The 19,855-nt window shown below is 43.9% G+C and overlaps 1 protein-coding gene across 3 annotated transcripts in view; it reads right to left on the bottom strand.

Annotated features, from left to right (window-relative positions):
- LOC115170984 (retinoic acid receptor alpha) overlaps positions 1-19,855 on the bottom strand; it is a 183,959-nt gene that overhangs the window by 37,971 nt on the left and 126,133 nt on the right. Inside the window, exon 1 of one of the 3 annotated variants that reach the window (XM_029727410.1) lies at positions 10,369-11,408. The exons of the other annotated variants lie outside the window; for them this stretch is intronic. Coding sequence (XP_029583270.1) covers positions 10,369-10,546 — 178 coding nt within the window. The 5' untranslated portion in view covers positions 10,547-11,408. Of the gene's footprint in view, positions 1-10,368; positions 11,409-19,855 lie in introns of those variants that run through there. 3 annotated transcript variants of the gene reach the window in all.

The following is a 19,855-nucleotide window of genomic DNA, read 5'->3' as shown; positions in this document are numbered from 1 at the left end:
CATCTCAAGGACGATCAATGGAAACAGGATGCACCTGAGCTACATTTTGAGTCTCATAGCAAAGGGTCTGAATACCCATGTACATTTTTGACAAAATGTCCAAAACGCTGTTTTCGCATTGTCATTATGGGGTAGTGTGTGTAGATTGCTGAGTGAAAAAAAAAAAAAGAATAATCTATTTTAGAATAAGGATGTAACGTAACAAAATGTGGAAAAAGTCAAGAGGTCTAAATACTTCCCCGAAGTCTCTGTATACCCTCTGGTCAATAACAGTAGGCTACATGTTTACACCATCTCCTCTTACCTACAAGGGCCAGGTAGAGAGACATCTCGGTACCGTACAGAATCACCATGACAGACAGACGAGTCAAAACAACAACAGGAACACTCCAACATATCTCTGTATTCTCTTTCCTCCTACTGCGGTCTGATACTCAAACCAGAGGTATTCAGGCTACTGTTCATAAAGACAATTTAGTATGTGCAAGGGATCCCTGTGTGAACCGAACCCGTGACTTTGGCGTCGGTAGCGCCGTGCGCTTACCAGTTGAGCCAGACCGTCTCCTGTCCATGACCGCATCGGTTCAGACAGTGGTGTTCAAACAACTCCCCGGGTCGAGCGGTCGTTGCGGTAACTCGATGGAGGTTGTCGGCTCATTAGGCTAATGCGCTAATTTGAAGCTCATCTGCATAATTAATGAACTGGAGGGTGATGGGTGCTTTCATGGGATAGGGTTGGCACAGAGTGTGTGTGCTTGTGTGTGTTTGGGATTGAGTGTGTGTGTGGGTACGTGTGTTAGTAAGTTTGGAATGGAGTTTGGTGTGCTTGTGTGGGTGGGTGGATAACCTGAGGTGTTGTCGTACTCCAGTCCAGGACTCGAACTTCGTGACTCAGATTTGGACTCGACCAGTAGTGACTTTGTCAGAAAATATCTGTTGCATAATTTAACATACTAGTTTCAGCAGCAAACGTTATAGAGCTGTTATCTAGTTATTCCTTAAAAATGTGCAACAACGTAACATCATTTTGATTTAGAAATGGTTGGACCGCAGCTTTTAGCAGTACCAAGGGACATGTGACTCAAGTATAAAGGGCTCGGACTCGAACACTAGAGACTCGACGTTTCGTGACTTGACTACATCAAATCAAATTGTATTTGTCACATGCGCCGAGTAAAACAGGTGTAGACTTTATCGTGAAATGCTTACTGATAAGCCCTTAATTAACCAACAATGCAAGAAATAGAGTTAAGAAAAGATTTACTAAATAAACTAAAGTAAAAAAGTACAAGAAAAAAGAACAGTAAATAATAATACCGAGGCTATATACAGGGAGTGCAGGTTAGTCGAGGTGATAAGCAGTGGTTACAGGCTGCCTTTGACCCGCTCTGGGATTTCTGCTTGACAGTACAACCATGATGGGCAGCCCCCTACCTTTCCACCCCACTTTGTCCCCATATATGATGCCCTCTGCCCCTCTGAGCAGACACCACCCCCCTTCGTCCCCCTCTGGGCCTCCTGTCAGTGCAGGTTTTGGCTGGCAGGCTCTCCTCCCTCCCCTATTTTTACAGCCCGCATTTTACAAGTGCTCTTCAGTTTCTCTTTCTTGCCCTCTTTTCCTTGGTGTTTTAACGGCGTGTAACAGAGAAGAAGACGGCTCCCATCCCCCTCCCCAAACCGTCTGGTCTGCTCTTTCTAAGTGCTGCTCAAACTACGCCAGTTATGCCTTTGTGGAATTCAAGCCTCATGTCCAAATCCAATTAGTTAGCGCTTAGCGTTGGTGGTGGTGTTGAGGGAAGCCACACCGCAGCCAGGGGAATTCCATGGGAGGGAAGGAACATCATATGGATTGATAGCTGGCTAATTGTACCATCTTGGCTGCACCTACATTTATTGTAAACTATACATTTGTCATCGGCTATACTTTTTGTTACAGACTAGCTATGGTCTACATTTTTTGGGGAGAATGAATTTCTTATAAGACTGTTGCCTCACCCTTATTTGCCTTCACTTCATTCTACCCAAATCGCTCACACCATCTCCTTCCTTCCAAGCTCAGTGCGATCCACACAGAAGTGAGAAAGATTCGATGAAAGTCAGTGGTTTAGGGGTACGCGAGCAGCCGAAGCCCACAGGCTGAGTGGCTTAGGTGGGTTTATCCTTAGCCCAGAAACTGTCAGTGTGCTTGGGCACAGCGCCCTTCAAATCCGCCTTAGCACAGCACAAATAGACATCCATCTAGCTCCAGCTCCCCTTAGCTCTTCCACTTCTGAGTAAAGTCCCGATCAAGAAAAGGAGAGAGGAGTGGATTATTGAGAGGGAAAACAAACCCTCACACCAAAACAGACATCAGACTCTTTAGGGCTTATTCTAGGCCAAAGGCTATAGACCTACATTCCACCACAAGCTAAGCTCGTTGCAACCCCAACACTAACTTGGAGCGGACCAATGCTAATACCGGGGTTCATACACATTTTGACTAATGGAATTTCATGACTTCTCCATGACTTTTAACCAAATTTCCATGACCAACAATTGTACGTATAAAACAGTAAGCGTAATGTGGTATCGACACTGGCAGGCTGCTCTCTGATCCCATGTACCATCTCCTGTCATTCAGCAAGACACTTAACCTCCCACAAAGTAGAATCCCCGTTAGGCAACTGTGTGAAGCACATGTGGTCAACCCCCAGTCTGCAGAGCTACTGGGTGCGCAGGCTTTTGATACAGCCCTGCTCAAACGCATCAGAGCCAGTTTATCAAGGTGAAAGTCGGTGGAACGTTTTTTTTGGGACATGCCCGAAAACATTAACAAATGCTAATAATAGCTAAAAAGTTAACTAGAGGGTACAAGATATGTTTTGAATTGGCTACCTACCTAGTTAATCTGTTCTCTATCATATTTGATAGGTTAGGCCTACGTGCTGCTGCAACGTCCGACCGGCCGTCTCTCCTTGAGCAACGGCCCATTCGTCTCGCACCATGCAAGTGATGCGCACAACACAGATGCACTGGTGTCATTCCGGTCCTGGCTGCCATCCAGGACCTCTATGCTAGGCGGTGTCAGAGGAAGGTCCTAAATATTGTCAAAGACTCCAGCCACCCTAGTCATAGACTGTTCTCTCTGCTACCACACGGCAAGCGGTACCGGATCGCCATCTATGCAGTCACTTTCACTCTACCTACATGTTCATATTACCTCAATTACCTGGACTAACCGGTGCCCCCTGTAGCTCAGTTGGTAGAGCATGGTGTTTGCAACACATGGTGTTTGCAACGCCAGGGTTGTTGTGGGTTCGATTCCCACGGGGGGCCAGTATGGAAAAAAATAATAATACATTTTAAAAAATAAAAAAAATATGTATGAAATGAAATGTATGTATTCACTACTGTAAGTCGCTCTGGATAAGAGCGTCTGCTAAATGACTAAAATGTAAAAATGTACCGGTACCCCCTGCATATAGCCTCGCTATTGTTATTTTACTGCTGTCACTGTTTTTTTTAAGTACTTATTTTTCTTAAAACTGCATTGTTGGTTAAGGGCTTGTAAGTAAGCATTTCACTGTAAGGTTGTTGTATTCGGCGCATGTGACAAATACAATGTGATTTGATTTGTACATTTTTATTTGATTGAAAAAATATTTACATTATCACAAATGATGGAATGAGAAACATGAGCTGGCGGACAACCAGAGAAAATGATTTTATGTCGAGGTGCTGACTAACGGCGAATAAACTATAAACTATTAAAATAGACTTTGGGGATTTTTTTTCATCTTCCAAAACTTTTCCAAGCCTGACATTTCATGGCCGTACGAACCCTGTAATACAAACTTATGGACAAAATAAAAATGAAGAACACCTACACAAGTCTCAACTTTTTTATTTTATTTTACAAATGTAGGTATACTTTTGCTTATAGACTACAAAACTCGACTCATAAACTACTCATAAACCCTTTACAAATCCTTTTTAAAGAATACCACAAATAATGTGTTGCAATAATTCATTTCAAGTGAAGGACCCCGTAGTTCCATTTGAACACTGTCTAGACCACACAGCTGAGGACTAACAGAACCACGAGCCAACCAGCCCAACCAAGCCCCAGACCCAACCCTCCCTGACCGCCTTCACTAAACAGACACTCTATAATATCAAACACTCCACACCATATTCAGTACCAGGCACCACTTTCTAATCTACCAGGCACCACAACAACAGGGCTGTCAGGCCATTAAATCATTAAGTTGTGCAACGGTTCCTGCTAGTAAGTCGACTCGGCACTAGCTCTAGGAACAGCCTGTTCAGTGGGAGTTTAAATGTGAGTTTGTGGTAATTCTGTTTTTTTTCTCTCTTTAAAAGAGACGACACGTTCAAAGAAGCAGGCGTGGTGGCAGAGCGTACTGGCACAGGGCCCGACGGGTTGTGAAATCCTGCCCTCTGGTCCTCGCTCTCTCGCTCTCAGGGCGGGTGAGGTATATGAGGTGAGTGCTAGTGTCTTGTCAGCCTTCCCTGGTTACGGAGGAGCTAGGCTAATGGTTAGCCTTCAGGTACGGGAGTGCATCTGTCTCCGCCACAGAGGGCACTGTGCTCTGTGGGAGTTGTGTGGTAAATAGTGCTGCGTCGTGGTAAAGACGGGATCATACGTTTATGCTGAAATGTGAGCGCAAGAGGGAAGTGAATGAGACGGAAATGAATTACATTTCCCAAATGCATTCTATACGAGAACATTTCTAGTCCTCAAAAGCGCAGCGTTTGAGCGTCCTGCATTCCGCTTCTAACGCATGCGACACAAGAAGGTTGTGCGCTCGGCTCTTTAGACAACAGTATCGCCTTCGTTTTGGACACTGTCTGTTGAAGTTTGAGTAGCCACTTCTGAATTCGGGTGCCCACACATTTCCCTTCTCAACTGGCTATTACTCGTGGTAAGACGGGAGGCCCCAAAAACACAGAGCTGCAACAGTAGAGTGGGGCCCTCGCTTTAGAAACCACAGCTACATCCCATACCAGCTGGCCGTCCCTAAAGAGAGCGCCGCACCCCCCCGTCTAAGACGTCACACACCGCATGGCAAAGACGTGGGAGGGGGAGTAGGGCTACACGCCAGACTTTATTTACACACTGTGGCCAAGACGAGAGTGCAGCCGCGACCGCTTTTGTCGTCTCCACCGAGTGTCTGCTGCCATACTGTTTATCCCACACATCTCTTAAATGCAGAGCCAGCCTACTAGTGCTCGGCCAAACCACAGGAACACCGAGCAGACGCTGCCAGCCATGTTGGGCTGTTGGCAGGTGCCAGAGAGGCCGCCCGCCTGCCCGCGAGATCTGCATTTGACAGCGGTCTCGCCACGCTGTCTGGAGCGCAAACTGCAACCCCCGAAAAGCCCCAGTAGGCCGGAACATTCTTTTACGACCTCTTCCTTTTCTTCTTACTTCCTCCCTTCCTCCCACTGTGTCCAGCGCTCTCTTGCTTCCTCTCTTAAAAAGTCTCTTACCTCCATCTCTCTCTTTCACTTACCACACTTATTTTTTTTCTCTCTCTCTCTCCCTCCCATCTTTCCTTCTCATGCGGCCTTTTCTCCACTTCCTCCATCCCGGGTGATCGTTCCCTGCCGGCGCGGAGCAACGCTGTCCATGGGAAACAATTAAAACGCCACATGGTCTTCCTTAGTAAGGACTTCCTTTCTGAGGAGCCACAGGAGCGCCGTGACGGCCGTCGGGCTCCCAGTAGCTCCACACACCACACCAGAGACCCATTAGACCAGAGGCAGCTGGAGGAATCGAGGCAGGCAGCTGGAGAAGGAAATTCAAGGTGGCAGTTTTTTTTCTTTGGATGCCAGGACTTAAGGATGAATGACATGCTCGCTAATACATTGTAAATGTTAAATATAAATGCACACTCATCACAAACTAGATATTTTATCGAGGTGTCTGGTCCTCTAATATGGTGAAGACGTGGACATAAAGGTAGACCGTCCAGGAATTGAGGAGATGGATTGAAAGTGTAATCCTGGAACAAACTAATTTCCTTTGGCCAACAGTTTACCTTCCCAATGGTGTACACAAAAGCACAAACAGATCTGTGACCAGGCTATCAAAGTCCTGGTCTGTGGTTATACTCCAGGCTCCTCCCCTGCCTGCAAGACTCTTCTCTGGGCAGCAGCAGCAGTCAGCATGATGGAGGACATTTCAAACAACCTGTGATTGATGTGCCCTGAGTTCCGTTGCGCGGGATGGTGCATGTCGCTGCCCTGATGAGGTGTGGGGACTTTGCCAGCAGCGAGGCAGGGTGCTTGAGTTGAGTAGCCGCTTTTACTAGGCGTCGCTCGCACACTCCTACAAGGATTTTTTCATTTTTCAAGGGGAGAGCCTTCAAGCCAGTGAAAGTGTCGGTGCTTGCTCAGACACCAAGGCTATCCAAGCACTGTTGTCAGTCACTACCTCAATGAGAACACTGATTAAACAGACAGACGTGGTGGTTTATGTCCTGTCCTATTCAATGCTACGACAAAAAATATCCCCCAATTCAATAGTAAGAGTTAAGGCTTGCTTTTACATGTCACATCCGAAATAGATGTTTTTAAATAAAGACACTGAAGGGTCAGGCAACCCAACGACTTCCATTCTACGTCAAAGTGACCTATACTGACGTGAGAATGGCTTCCGTGAGGGGAGACAAAGCTTAAAATAACCGTGCTTTCTGACTTGAGTGCTCTGGAGGATTATCCCAAGGAGGGCTGAACTAAATGGCACTTCACTCAATAGAACTTTACTGCCGGGACTGAATGGCTGTCTACCTCTTTGTGAGTTGCGATTGCCACAGGTTTGTTTTGGCATGAGATGGTCGGCAGCAGGGCACCCGGCAAACATTCATGAATCGAATGGTGGCTTCTCTTCCTTTCAAAAAGTCTGGAAAAAGCAGGGGCTATAGTTCAACTTAGTAAGGTAGTGCTGCTGCATATTTGTTGAGTGTTGCTGTGCGCACAAAACAACACAGTTAGTCACCCTCAGCCTTCACACAGAGCGAGGGAGAGAGAGCGAGAGGCAAGGCAGCTTTGCACTGGGCTTGTTTCCACATCAAAGTTTGTCTGGATCTCTTAGCTGTTTTTAAAGTTGCACTATACAGAAATTGCTCCACGATCTCCTGGTACCTATAACTAAGAGTTAAACTAATTTCAGTTTATTTGACAAAATAAGATTGCACAATTATTCTCTACACTATACTAAACCGCTATGAAATACAATTTCCATAACCAAAAATATTGTTGTTTAAGCTGTTTGAAGCTGGTGTACAAACCAAAATAAAAGTCGCAAAAACAAAAATTAAGAATAGGAAGAAATAGAGCACATAGAACAGATCTACCGCTTGATAGATCTATAAACTCACAATTCTATGTGAATTTGGTCAGGTCGCCCAAAAAGTCACATATTGCCACTATAAGACTGGGAGGCTGCTATCCCTGGGTCTTGTTCAGAAGGACACACGTATAGCAGGGCTGGGCCACATATCAAATTCATTTGATTAATTCAAATTTCTGTTTTTGTGCGTTATTCCAAATGCCTATATCGCAAGAATCTATTTTTTTTCTTCTTTTTTTCCATTCTTAGGAGTGTTGATGTCCGCTTGTTCTCATGTCTTTTTTGTCTCGTCTCCTTCGCTCCTTCTGTGCTGTGTGCAATGGCTTGTAGGCTGTGCACCTTCCAATTTACACACGCCAAGTCCCTCCCCCTGCCACTCACAACAACAAAGATGAAAGATCACTTCTTCCTCTCTGACAAGAGCTTCAACTCACTACTTGCATTTGAGGTTTGGTCCACCGGAATCGTTGCTCACATGGACACCGAAACACATTGAAACATCCATTTTATAGTAACAGAGGAGAAGTTACCTTTTCTAAAAGATACCCGTTTTATGTCTCAACTTCTCAAATTGAGCGCAGAGCTACACTATTAAAATGAGAGTATCAATGAACATTGCTTCTGGAAGACGTATGCTCAGTTTGTCACACGTGGCATTGCGCTATCACATACCCCCAGCAGCATTCTAGACAAAGACTTATACTAGCTGTCTAGTCTGTGTTTTATAAATGTGCAATAAGCATAAAACGCAATTATATAAAGGAATTGGCTACTTGTTCTCATTCTCATAACAGTTCAACTGTTCTACCTCGTTAGCAAGAAAATAGATCCAAGTTGATAAACTTGCCTGCTACAAGAAGTTGGTCATTAGTAGTGAATCTGGTATATAAAAATAAAAAAAATTAAGTGTGTTTTCATTAGACGACTTGAAAGCCAGATCAGCGATTATTGCAAAAAAGCATATTACACCATTTTGATAAAAGAATTGTATTCCTAGTGGGTCCTATGGTTAATTTCACAAGTCCTGAATTCATTAGATTATTGCTGACTGTCTGAAATGCAGTGTATTGCACAACAAAGCTTATTTGAGGGGGGGGGGGGGGGGGGGGGGGGGTAGAATCGAGATCTATATCGTGAATCGCCCATAAGTTTGAAAATAAGAGAGATGTGATTTTTAGGCCATATCGCCCAGCCCTAACGTATAGCAAAACGTGTTGCAATGAAAATCAGTCCTCTAGTTGTTGGACAAGTTCAGGTATGCAAGATCTTCCCTGTTCCATTCAGTTCCAAAATGTTGTCTCTACTGAACAGAACCCTGGTTTGTGACTCAACACAACACCCTGTTGGGATCTCAGCAGTGTTGTTCTCTCATCGGGATATTGCTATGGGAGAACTTCAAAGAGCGCCTCTGACTGTCTGACCAACTCAGCTGAAACTGAGAAACGGCTGTGGTCGACATTAATTCTCCATGACGACAACAAGCAACTATCAACATCAAAATAGACCTGAAAGTGTAGGGATGAGCATGCTATAGAAAATATCTCAGAGTTTAAATCAAAAATACCCAAGTGTTGTCATTGAACAAGCTTTTTCCCAGATTGTAGAATATATATATATATTTTTTTTACTGTGGGTGCCACCATATTATCTTTGGGCTTAGGGCTAAATCCTAACCTCCTTAAGATGTGGCCCTCCTCGTCTTCCTGACCTCGTTGCCCCCTTCGGAGGGGCATAAATACTTCGGTCAATTGTACCCATCTCCATGAGAAAGGGGAGCTGAGCCAGTGAACAAATGATCCCTCCAACAGGCTTACACAAGCTTAGCAACGTTGACATGTCCGAACAATCACTGGAGACCAAGTTTCCAGGCAGACTATGACCATCAAAACGTCACACGTGCACTGTGAGCACATAGCAGGGATTTGACAAGAATGGAACCCCCAAGGTTAGGTGTTACACGGCTGACTCAGTCAAGCATGACTCAGTCCACATTTACCATTGATAGCCTAATGTTGTTTTGAATGACAATCTATCTAATTGAATGTTAGGATGGAAAAGTAGTGTATCAAGGGTAAAACATCATCAACCGTTTCTAACAGAACAAAATGACGTGTGACACCAATTTGTGATAGGTGACCTCTAAGCATTGAAGCGTGACTAAGGTCTAAATATAAACCTAGTTCCTCCTCACAAGTCACAGACACGGACTTGTTACCTACGATAAAAAAATAATTTAAAAAAACAAAAAACGAACGAGTCAGCAAGTTACCAATACATTACCTTACCCAGTGTGTGGTCTTTGGACATTAAACGCCACTGAAGGCTGTAAAAAAAAAAAAATCTGGAAGCAAAGAAGCATTGTATATCTATTCGGTGATACTGATGATTAAAGATAATTAAAAATGTACTTGGGTCTTTGGAAATGTTACATGATAGTTAGGTATACATTTGTCTCCCATGTTGGAAAGTGGGCCTAGGCTATATATAGCATGTCGTTGTATATATAAACACTAGTATGGCAACACAGACATGGCCACATATTAATGAGTCACAAAGCGACTCAAGCATGGCATGGTTTTAGTTTTTGCAAGCAGTTTGAAACAATGTAATACGGCGGTTAGAATGGATTGCCACAATGTTATTACGATGTTGCAAATAAATGCGGCATGTTTTTAGCGAAGATAAACTGTTGTAGGGCAATATAAATGTGACGAGTTGGCTAAGAATACAAGTTCAAATAAATACATTGAACTGATGATGCACTGTCGACAAAAGTTAGTTTGGCCTACATTCAATAACTTGAGACAGAACATGAAGCCTAGAGAAGACCGAAACAGTTCTAACAACGAGCGGTCGTGCTTTGCTCATATCGCCCAACAATCAACAGCACACACCATGGCATGCGCGTAATATCTACGGATTACATTATATGTGCGCCTTGGTACATGCATGTTACTTTCGACAATTAATTACTGGTTAGTCGAGAACAAGTAAAGTGGAAATCAACATACAGTGGTTTGATCCATTCCAGTGTTGATTTCTGATGGACGAACTGAAGGGACGGTGTGCCGCAGGTACGAGGCTCTTATCAGGGATTAGACATCCTCGGTTCTGGTGGTAGTAATCCATAGTTAAAAACGGGTTCGGACTAGGGATGAGTCCCACCACATCCTCACTGTCGTACATCATGCAAAACTAACTGCAGCCCGAAATAGAAAGATAATTTCCTTTGATCTCCTCCCGTTACAATAAAGAAGACAAGAGAGGGTTTCAAAAACACCGAGCGCAACGAAGGATGTCATCACATATCGCTGGGATAGAACACATTGGGAGGTTTCCTCCCAGAGTTGTGACAATATTACAACAACGTAACAACTTCTTGTTCTCCAATTTGTCAGATGAAGTGACGCAACCGACCCATGTCGTGGCTTAATTCAGAGGGCACAAACAGGAGCAAACAAACTGTTGTGATTAGGTAAAATTGCAAGACAAAAAACGTTAAAACATTTATTCCGTCCACTGTTTTTGAATGGTGTTTCCAAAACTGTTGACCAACTCGGGCGACACAGGGATTAAAGTGGACCACGCTATCCCGCCCGTCGATCTGCCTATTCACTCCAATGCAAGCATGTGTAGAATGTAAGTCATATAGAAAAGTCGCCTATGATAACTTATTGTCCAGCTCCCAGCGTCAGTGACGTGTCCACCCAATCTCGTATTTAGAGATACAGTATGTCTTGTCGCCTCAACAACCGAATCAAGTGGAAATAGGTATTTTAATTCCAACTCGCTCCTATTATAACAACACCAGAACGGATCATATGTCCAGGATCACGTCTTCGATAGACGACGGCGAGCGCTATAATATTTCATCTCAAATACAATAGGTTTAAGATTTGCCGAAAAATCTCGAGAATCTTTTAAGCATCCTGTTGTTTTCGGGCTCCCCACGTTACATAAGGATACTTGAGGGCCGGCGTCCATGTCTTGTGAAGAGACCTCTGCACACACTTCATTCAGTTTCCAAATCCTGCCCTGCAATTTGACGAGTATCAGCAGCTGCGCATTGGCTCCACCTACCCAGCCTCCCTTCTCCTTCCTGAACCCTCAGCTGGGTGTCTAAAACCGGAAGCATCGTGTTTAGGGGAAAAGGATAGCGGAAGACGCGAAGCCCGTAAAACGGCTCAGGCGTTTCTTTTACGCCATGCCCAAACCGGACGCGTGCGCCATCGTGCACAACTTGATTTTGTCCCCCCACACCAAACGTCATCACAACACACAGGTTGAAATATCAAAACAAACTCTGAAACAATTATACTAATTTGGGGACAGGTCGAAAAGCATTAAACATTTACAGCAATTTAGATAGCTTGCAGTTGCTAGCTAATTTATCCTATTTAGATAGCTAGTTTGCTGTTGCTAGCTAATTTGTACTGGGATATACACATTGAGATGTTATTTTACCTGAAATAGACAAGGTCCTCTACTCCAACAATTAATCCGCACATAAAACGGTCAACCGAATCATTTCTAGTCATCTCTCCTCCTTCCAGGCTTTTTCTTTTTTGGACTTTATAAGGCGATTGGCAACTAACTTTCATAAGGTGTATTACCACCACCGACCTCCGTTCATCTTTCAATCACCCACGTGGGTATAACCAATGAGGAGATGGCACGTGGGTATAACCAATGAGGAGATGGCACGTGGGCAAATGCTTCTAAAAGCCAATGAGGAGATGGGAGAGGCAGGACTTGCAGCACGTTCTGTGCCGCAAATAGAAGCAACTTCTATTTTAGCGCCTGGCAACGCAGACGCTTGTTGGCACGCCCGAGCAGTGTGGGTGCAATGATTGAATAACATGTATGTGTACATTTATTTTGCGACGCAGGCGATGTGGTCAGCATGTTACACCTGCTATCTTAGTTTATCCTTCCCTCTGTCTATCTCCCTCTCAGCTCTTCCTCATGGACTCTGGGGCCAAATGTAACCTTCTCATAGAGGCGGGCATTTGATGTACCATCAGAGGTAGAGTATCTATTCTGCATGAGATTTGAAGTGGAACATGATAATTACATGATAACATTACAGCCCTAACTAATCTATGACTAGTGGGACTTGACAGCAACTGGGCTGTCGTTTTGTTACAATGACTGACGTTGGCCAATGGCCCTTTCAAAGTTTTTCCATAACCAAAAATATTGTACACTGAGCAAAAATATAAACGCAACATGTAAAGTGTTGGTCCCATGTTTCATGAGCTGAAATAAAAGATCCCAGAAATGTTCAATACACTCAAAAACGTATTTATCTCCAATTTTGTGCACACATTTGTTTACATCCCTGTTAGAGAACATTTCTCCTTTGCCAAGATAATCCATCCACCTGACAGGCATGGCATATCAAGAACCTGATTAAACATCGTGATCATTACACAGGTGCACTGAAAATAAACAGCCACTAAAATGCGCAGTTTTGTCACCACAGATGTCTCAAGTTTTCAGGGAGTGTGCAATTGGCATGCTGGCTGCAGGAATGTCCATAAGAGCTGTTGCCAGAAAATGTTAATTTCTCTACCATAAGCCACCTCCAACGTCATTTTAGAGAATTTGGCAGTACGTCTAACTGGCCTCACAACCGCAGACCACGTGTATGGCGTCGTGTGGGAGAACTGTTTGCTGATGTCAATGTTGTGAACAGAATGCCCCATAGTGGAGGTGGAGTTAAGATATGGGCAGGCATAAGCTATGGACAACGAATACAATTGCACAGAGATACCGTGAGGAGATCCAGAGTCCCATTGTCATTTCATCCGCCGCCATCACCTCATATTTCAGCATGGTAATGCACGGCCCCATGTCGCAAGGATCTGTACACAATTCATGGAAGCTGAAAATGTCCCAGTTCTTCCATGGCCAGCATACTCACCAGACATGTCACCCATTGAGCATGTTAGGGATGCTCTGGACTGACGTGTACGACAGCGTGTTCCACTTCCCATCAATATCCAGCAACTTCGCACAGCCATTGAAGAGTGGGTCAACATTCCACAAGCCACAATCAACTCTATACGAAGGAGATGTGTCACGCTGCATGAGGCAAGTGGTGGTCACACCAGATACTGACTGGTTTTCTGATCCACGCCCTACTATTTCTTTTAAGGCATCTGTGGCCAAAAGATCAATATCCCCAGTCATGTGAAATCCATAGATTAGGGCCTAATATATTTATTTCAATTGATTGATTTCCTTATATGAACTGTAACTCAGTAAAATCATTGAAATTGTTGCATGTTGCGTTTCTATTTTTTTTCAGTATATTTTCATCTGTTTGAAGCTAGTGTAAAAAACTGAAAAAGACGCAAAAACAAACCTTAGAACAGGAAGCATAGAAATAGCACACAGAGAACAGATCTACCGCTTCTTAGACTTGCTTTCAATGAGAATTAGAGCTATAACTTACATTTCTACGTGAATTTGGTCAGGTCACCCAAAAATTTACATATTGCAGCTTTAATAAAGTTGTATTCTATTCAAAGACAAAAAAGGCTTGGACAGTTTAAAATATGACTGAAAAATCAGTAGGGTTATGCCTGAATGCAGAATAATGTATTTACTGAAAACAAGTGTGGCGGCTGTTCGGAGACAAAACAAGCCGCTTGTCAATATTGTTCCACCTTTCCATCCATCCATCCCTGTCCATGTACCGTAAATACGCCCATTTACTGCCCACCAATTACACACACACACACACACACACACACACACACACACCTTTCACAGTACAGCTGAACTCTCTGTGAACCCAACAAACCAGGCAAATGCCTCACCTCGTGCTGGCCCACCACATGCTCACCTTCTCACTTTGCCTGCCCCCCCCCCACACACCTTCCTTGGCTTCACTTCCCTGGGAAGAGGTTGCACACACACTTGTAGGGGGTAGAGCAGTGTGCACATAACAAGGAAATGAATAGTCAAGTCGTGGCGCCACTGTGCATCAGTCAACGAGCTAAACCAAGGTTGCTGTCAGTGAGTGAAAGATGGCCCCATCCGTGAGTAGAACAACGTATCAACCTCTTCTTTCATGCCCTGGCTGATCCCATTTTTTTCCTTGACGTGAAAGTGCTCTGGTATTGATTTTCGTCTGTTTAAAATATTAGCTGCTCTGGATAAAAGACCACACATCAAATAAATACACATTCGTTAATCGATAGGAGGCATTAAATCCATTGAGAGTGGCGGCAGGGGTACTAGCCACAGACACGGGCCCTATATAGGACATTTCAATTTTCTGATAGGTATGTAAGCGAGCGAGCAGCGCCTGGCAAGCGGCGTAATGAAAATTGACTTCATTGTAAATGTACGATACAAAGCAATTTGCTATTACTTCCGCTTACATCATTGCCTTTAGCCCAGTTTGCGTATTACCATTTCACAACATATTTTCGTTTGAGGTCAGTTGATGATTAAGTATAGAGACACGTTTCCCACAACAAGCAATTCAGGAAAGTGGAACAACAGCCAAATATTGCCTTTGTTTCTGAGGCACTGCTAAGTGCACTCATACATTGTAGGCCTTTTCCCGTCTTGACCCAAACAATCACATGTTCACACAATCTGTCTGACCTTTGACTGATTCAAATCGTTATGTCACATGCACCGAATACAACTGGTGTAGACTTTACCGTGAAATGCTTGCTTTACGAGCCCTTCCCAACAATGCAAAGTAAAAAAATATATAAATGGAGCTAAATACAGGTAGTACCAGTACAATGTGAAGAGGTACAAGTTATTTGAGGTAGATATGTACATGAAGGTAGGGTAAAGTGACTAGGCATCAGGATAGATAAGACTAAAATAAAAAACAGCGTAGCCACAGCAAAGGATGAGTGTAAAAGTGTGTGGTGTGTGTGTACTAGAGGTCAAAGGTTTTAGAACACCTACTCATTCAAGGGTTTTTCTTTATTTTTACTATTTTCTACATTGTAGAATAATACTGAAGACATCACAACTATGAAATAACACATATGGAATCATGTAGTAACCAAAAAAGTGTTGAACAACTCTTCAAATATCAAGGCAAAGGGTGGCTATTTGAAGAGTTGTTTAACACTTTTTTGGTTACTACATGATTCCATATGTGTTATTTCATAGTTGTGATGTCTTCACTATTATTCTACAATGTAGAAAATAGCAAAAATAAAGCAAAACCCTTGAATGAGTAAGTGTTCTAAAACCTTTGACCAGTAGTGTATATGTATGTTTGTATTGTGTTGGTATGCTTTATCTGTATGTGTGTGTTTGCGTGTGAATGTGTTTTCTGCGGGAGTGTCAATGTAGTGTGTGTGAGTGAGTGTATATATGGTGTGTATATATATACACAGTTGAAGTCGGAAGTTTACTTACACTTAGGTTGGAGTCAGTAAAACCCATTTTTCAACCACCACCTTCAAACTCAGTGCCTCTTTGCTTGACATCATGGGAAAAGCAAAAGAAATCAGCCAAGACCACAGAAAAGTCAGGTTAACCTCCACAAGTTGGGTTAATCCTTGGGAGCAATTTCCAAACGCCTGAAGGTACCATGTTCATCTGTACAAACAATCGTATGGAAGTAAAACACCATGGGACCACGCAGCCGTCATACCGCTCAGGAAAGAGAGACACCTTCTGTCTCCTAGAGATGAACGTACTTTGGTGCGTAAAGTGCAAATAATTCCCAGAACAACAGCAAAGGACCTTGTGAAGATGCTGGAGGAAACAGGTACAAAAGTAACTATATCCACAGTAAAACGAGTCCTATATCGACATAACCTGTAAGGCCACTCAGCACGGAAGAAGCCACTGCTCCAAAACCGCCATAAAAAAGCCAGACTACAGTTTGCAACTGCACATGGGGACAAAGATCGTACTTTTTGAAGAAATGTCCTCTGGTCTGATGAAACAAAAATGGAAACGTTTAGCCATAATGACCATCGTTATGTTTGGAGGAAAAAGGGGGAGGCTTGCAAGCCGAAGAACACCATCCCAACCGTGAAGCACGGGGGTGGAAGCATCAGTACGGGGGGGAAAAAAATGTATGAAATGAATTGAAATGTATGCATTCACTACTGTAAGTCGCTCTGGATAAGAGCGTCTGCTAAATGACTAAAATGTAAAAATGTAAATGTTGTGGGGGTGTTTTGCTGCAGGAGGGACTGGCACACTTCCCAAAATAGATGGGATCATGAGGAAGGGGGAAATTATGTGGATATATTGAAGCAACATCTCAAGACATCAGTCAGGAAGTTAAAGCTTGGACGCAAATAGGTCTTCCAAATGGACAATGACCCCAAGCATACTTCCAAAGTTGTGGCAAAAATGGCATAAGGACAACAAAGTCAAGACATTCGAGTGGCCATCACAAAGCCCTGACTTCACTCCCATAGAAAATGTGTGGGCAGAACTGAAAAAGTGTGTGCATGCAAGGAGGCCTACAAACCTGACTCAGTTACACCAGCTCTGTCAGGGGGAATGGACCAAAATTCACCCAACTTATTGTGGGAAGCTTGTGAAAGGCTACCCAAAATGTTTGACCCAAGTTAAACAATTTAAAGGCAATGCTACCAAATACTAATTGAGTGTATGTAAACTTCTGACCCACTGGGAATGTGATGAAAGAAATAAAAGCTGAAATACATATTTCTCTCTACTATTATTCTGACAATTCACATTCTTAAAATAAAGTGGCTATCCTAACTGACCTTAGACAGGGAATTTTTACTAGGATTAAATGTCAGGAATTGTGAAAAACTGAGTTTAAATGTATTTGGCTAAGGTATATGTAAACTTCTGACTTCAACTGTAGTTTAGTTAGTGTGCATAGGGTCAGTGCAGATAGTTTGGGTACCATTAATTAACTGTTTAGCAGTCTGGCTATTTAGCAGTCTTATGGCTTGGGGTTAGAAGCTGTCTCTGAGGTTGTTGGTCCGAGAGCCGATGCTCTGGTACTGTTTGCCGGCTGGACAGTCTATGGCTTGGGTGGATGGAGTCTTTGGCAATTTGTTTTTTGATACCGCCTGATATAGAGGTCCTGGATGGCAGGGAGCTCGGCCCCAGTGATGTACTAGGCTGTCCGCACCCCTGTCTGTAGCACTTTGCGGTCAAGGGCGGTGCATTTGCCTTACCAAGAGGTGATGCAGCCAGTCAAGATGCTCTCAATGGTTCAGCTGTAGAACTTAAGGATCCAAGGGCCCATACCAAATATTTTCAGGCTCCTGAGGGGGAAGAGGTGCTGCCGTTCCCTCTTCACGACTGTGTGGATGTGTGTGGACCATGTTAAGTCCTTAGTGATGTGGACGCCAAGGAACTTGAAGCACTCGACCCACTCCACAACAGCCCTGTCGATGTGGATAGGGGTGTGCTCTTCCCTCTTTCTCCTATAGTCCACAATCAGCTCATTGGTCTTACTGATGCTGAGGGAGAGGTTGTTGTCCTGACACCAGACTGCTAAGTTTCTGACCTCCTCCCTGTAGTCTGTCTCATCGCTGTCGGTGATCAGGAGTCGTGCGCGGTTCAGCCCAGTCGTGGGTGAACAGGGAGTACAGGAGGGGACTAAGCACACACCTTGAGGGTCAGCGTGGAGGAGGTGTTGTTGCCTCCCCTCACCGCCTGGGGCGGATCCAGTTGCAGAGGGAGGTGTTTAGTCCCAGGGTCCCTAGCTTGATGATGAGCTTGGAAGGGACAATGGTGTTGAACACTGAGCTGTTGTCTATAAACAGCCTTCTCAGTTATTTCCCCTCTTGTCCAGCTGGGAAAGGGCAGTGTGAAGTGCAACTGACATTGCATTATCTGTGGATCTGTTGGGGCGGTATGTGAATTGAAGTGGGTCTAGGGCGTCTGGGATGATGGTGTTGATATGTGTTACGACCAAACTTTCAAAGCCCTTCATAATTACAGATGTGGGTGCTACAGGTAGTCATTTAAGCAGGTTACCTTGGGAACAGGGACAATGGTGGTCAGCTTGAAACATGTTGGGATTACAGACTGGGACAACGAGAGATTGAAAATGTCTGTGAAGACACTTGCCAGCTGGTCTGAGCTTGCTTTGAGAATGCGTCCTTCGACTGTTGGCTCCGAGTCAGTCTCACAGGATTTGCACTATAAGCATAAAAACATTGCTTTCCAACAGATGAGGTGCACAGGAGTTCTAAAGGGTCTCGTTATCAACCAAAAATGTCAATCAGGTCAGTAACCTTAGGCTGCCTGTTCAGTGACACTATTTCAACATATGGGCCAACACTCTTTACTCTTATAGATAACCACAAGGGTGCGTGCTCAGCCCCCTCATGTACTCCCTGTTCACCCATGACTGCGTGGCCAAGCACGCCTCCAACTCAATCATTAAGTTTGCAGACGACACAACAGTAGTAGGATTGATTACCAACAACGATGAGAGCCTACAGGGAGGAGGTGAGGGCTCTGGGAGTGAGGTGCCATGAAAATAACCTCTCACGCAACGTCAACAAAACAAAAGGAAATGATCGTGGACTTCAGGAAACAGCAGAGGGAGCACCCCTTTATCCTCGTCGATGGGACAGTAGTGGAGAAGGTGGAAAGTTTTAAGTTCCTTGGCGTACACATCACTGAAAAACTGAAATGGTCCACCCACACAGACAGTGTGGTGAAGAAGGCGGTCTTCAACTGCTCTTCTAAAGAAATTTGGCTTGTCACCTAAAACCCTCACAAAATTTTACAGATGCACAATTGAGAGAATCCTGTTGGGCTGTATCACCGCCTGGTACGGCAAATGCACCGCCCACAACCGCAGGACTCTCCAGAGGGTGGTGCGGTCTGCACAACGCATCACTGGGGGCAAACTACCTACCCTCGAGGACACCTATAACACCCGATGTCACAGGAAGGCCAAAAAGATCATCAACAACAACAACTACCCGACCCACTGCCTGTTCACCCCGCTATCATCCAGAAGGCGAGGTCAGTACAGGTGCATCATAGCGGGGACCGAGAGACTGAAAAACAGATTCTTATCTCAAGGCCAACACAGAGAGGATGCTGCCTACATAGAGACTTGAAATCATTGGCCACTTTAATAAATGGAACACTAGTCACTTTTATAATGCCACTTTAATAATGTTTACATATCTTGCATTACTCATCTCATATGTATATACTGTATTCTATATTATCTACAGTATTTTAGTCTATGCCGCTCTGACATTGCTCATCCATATATTTATATATTCTTAATTCCATTCCTTTACTTAGATTTTTGTGTATATGTTGTGAAATTGTTAGATATTACTTGTTAGATATTGCTGCACTATTGGAACTAGAAGCACAAGCATTTCGCTACACCCACAATAACATCTGCTAAACACGTGTATGTGACCAATAAAATTTGATTTGATTTGATAACCCTTCATGGACTGTGTGTCAATTGGCAAGAAACAACACACCAATAACTAGATGAAGCCAGGGCCTCTATTCACAGAGTCTCGGTGT

This window comes from Salmo trutta, chromosome 32 (assembly GCF_901001165.1).
Source record: "Salmo trutta chromosome 32, fSalTru1.1, whole genome shotgun sequence".
Classification (NCBI taxonomy): domain Eukaryota; kingdom Metazoa; phylum Chordata; class Actinopteri; order Salmoniformes; family Salmonidae; genus Salmo; species Salmo trutta.
This window is presented reverse-complemented; position numbering and strand designations above follow the sequence as displayed.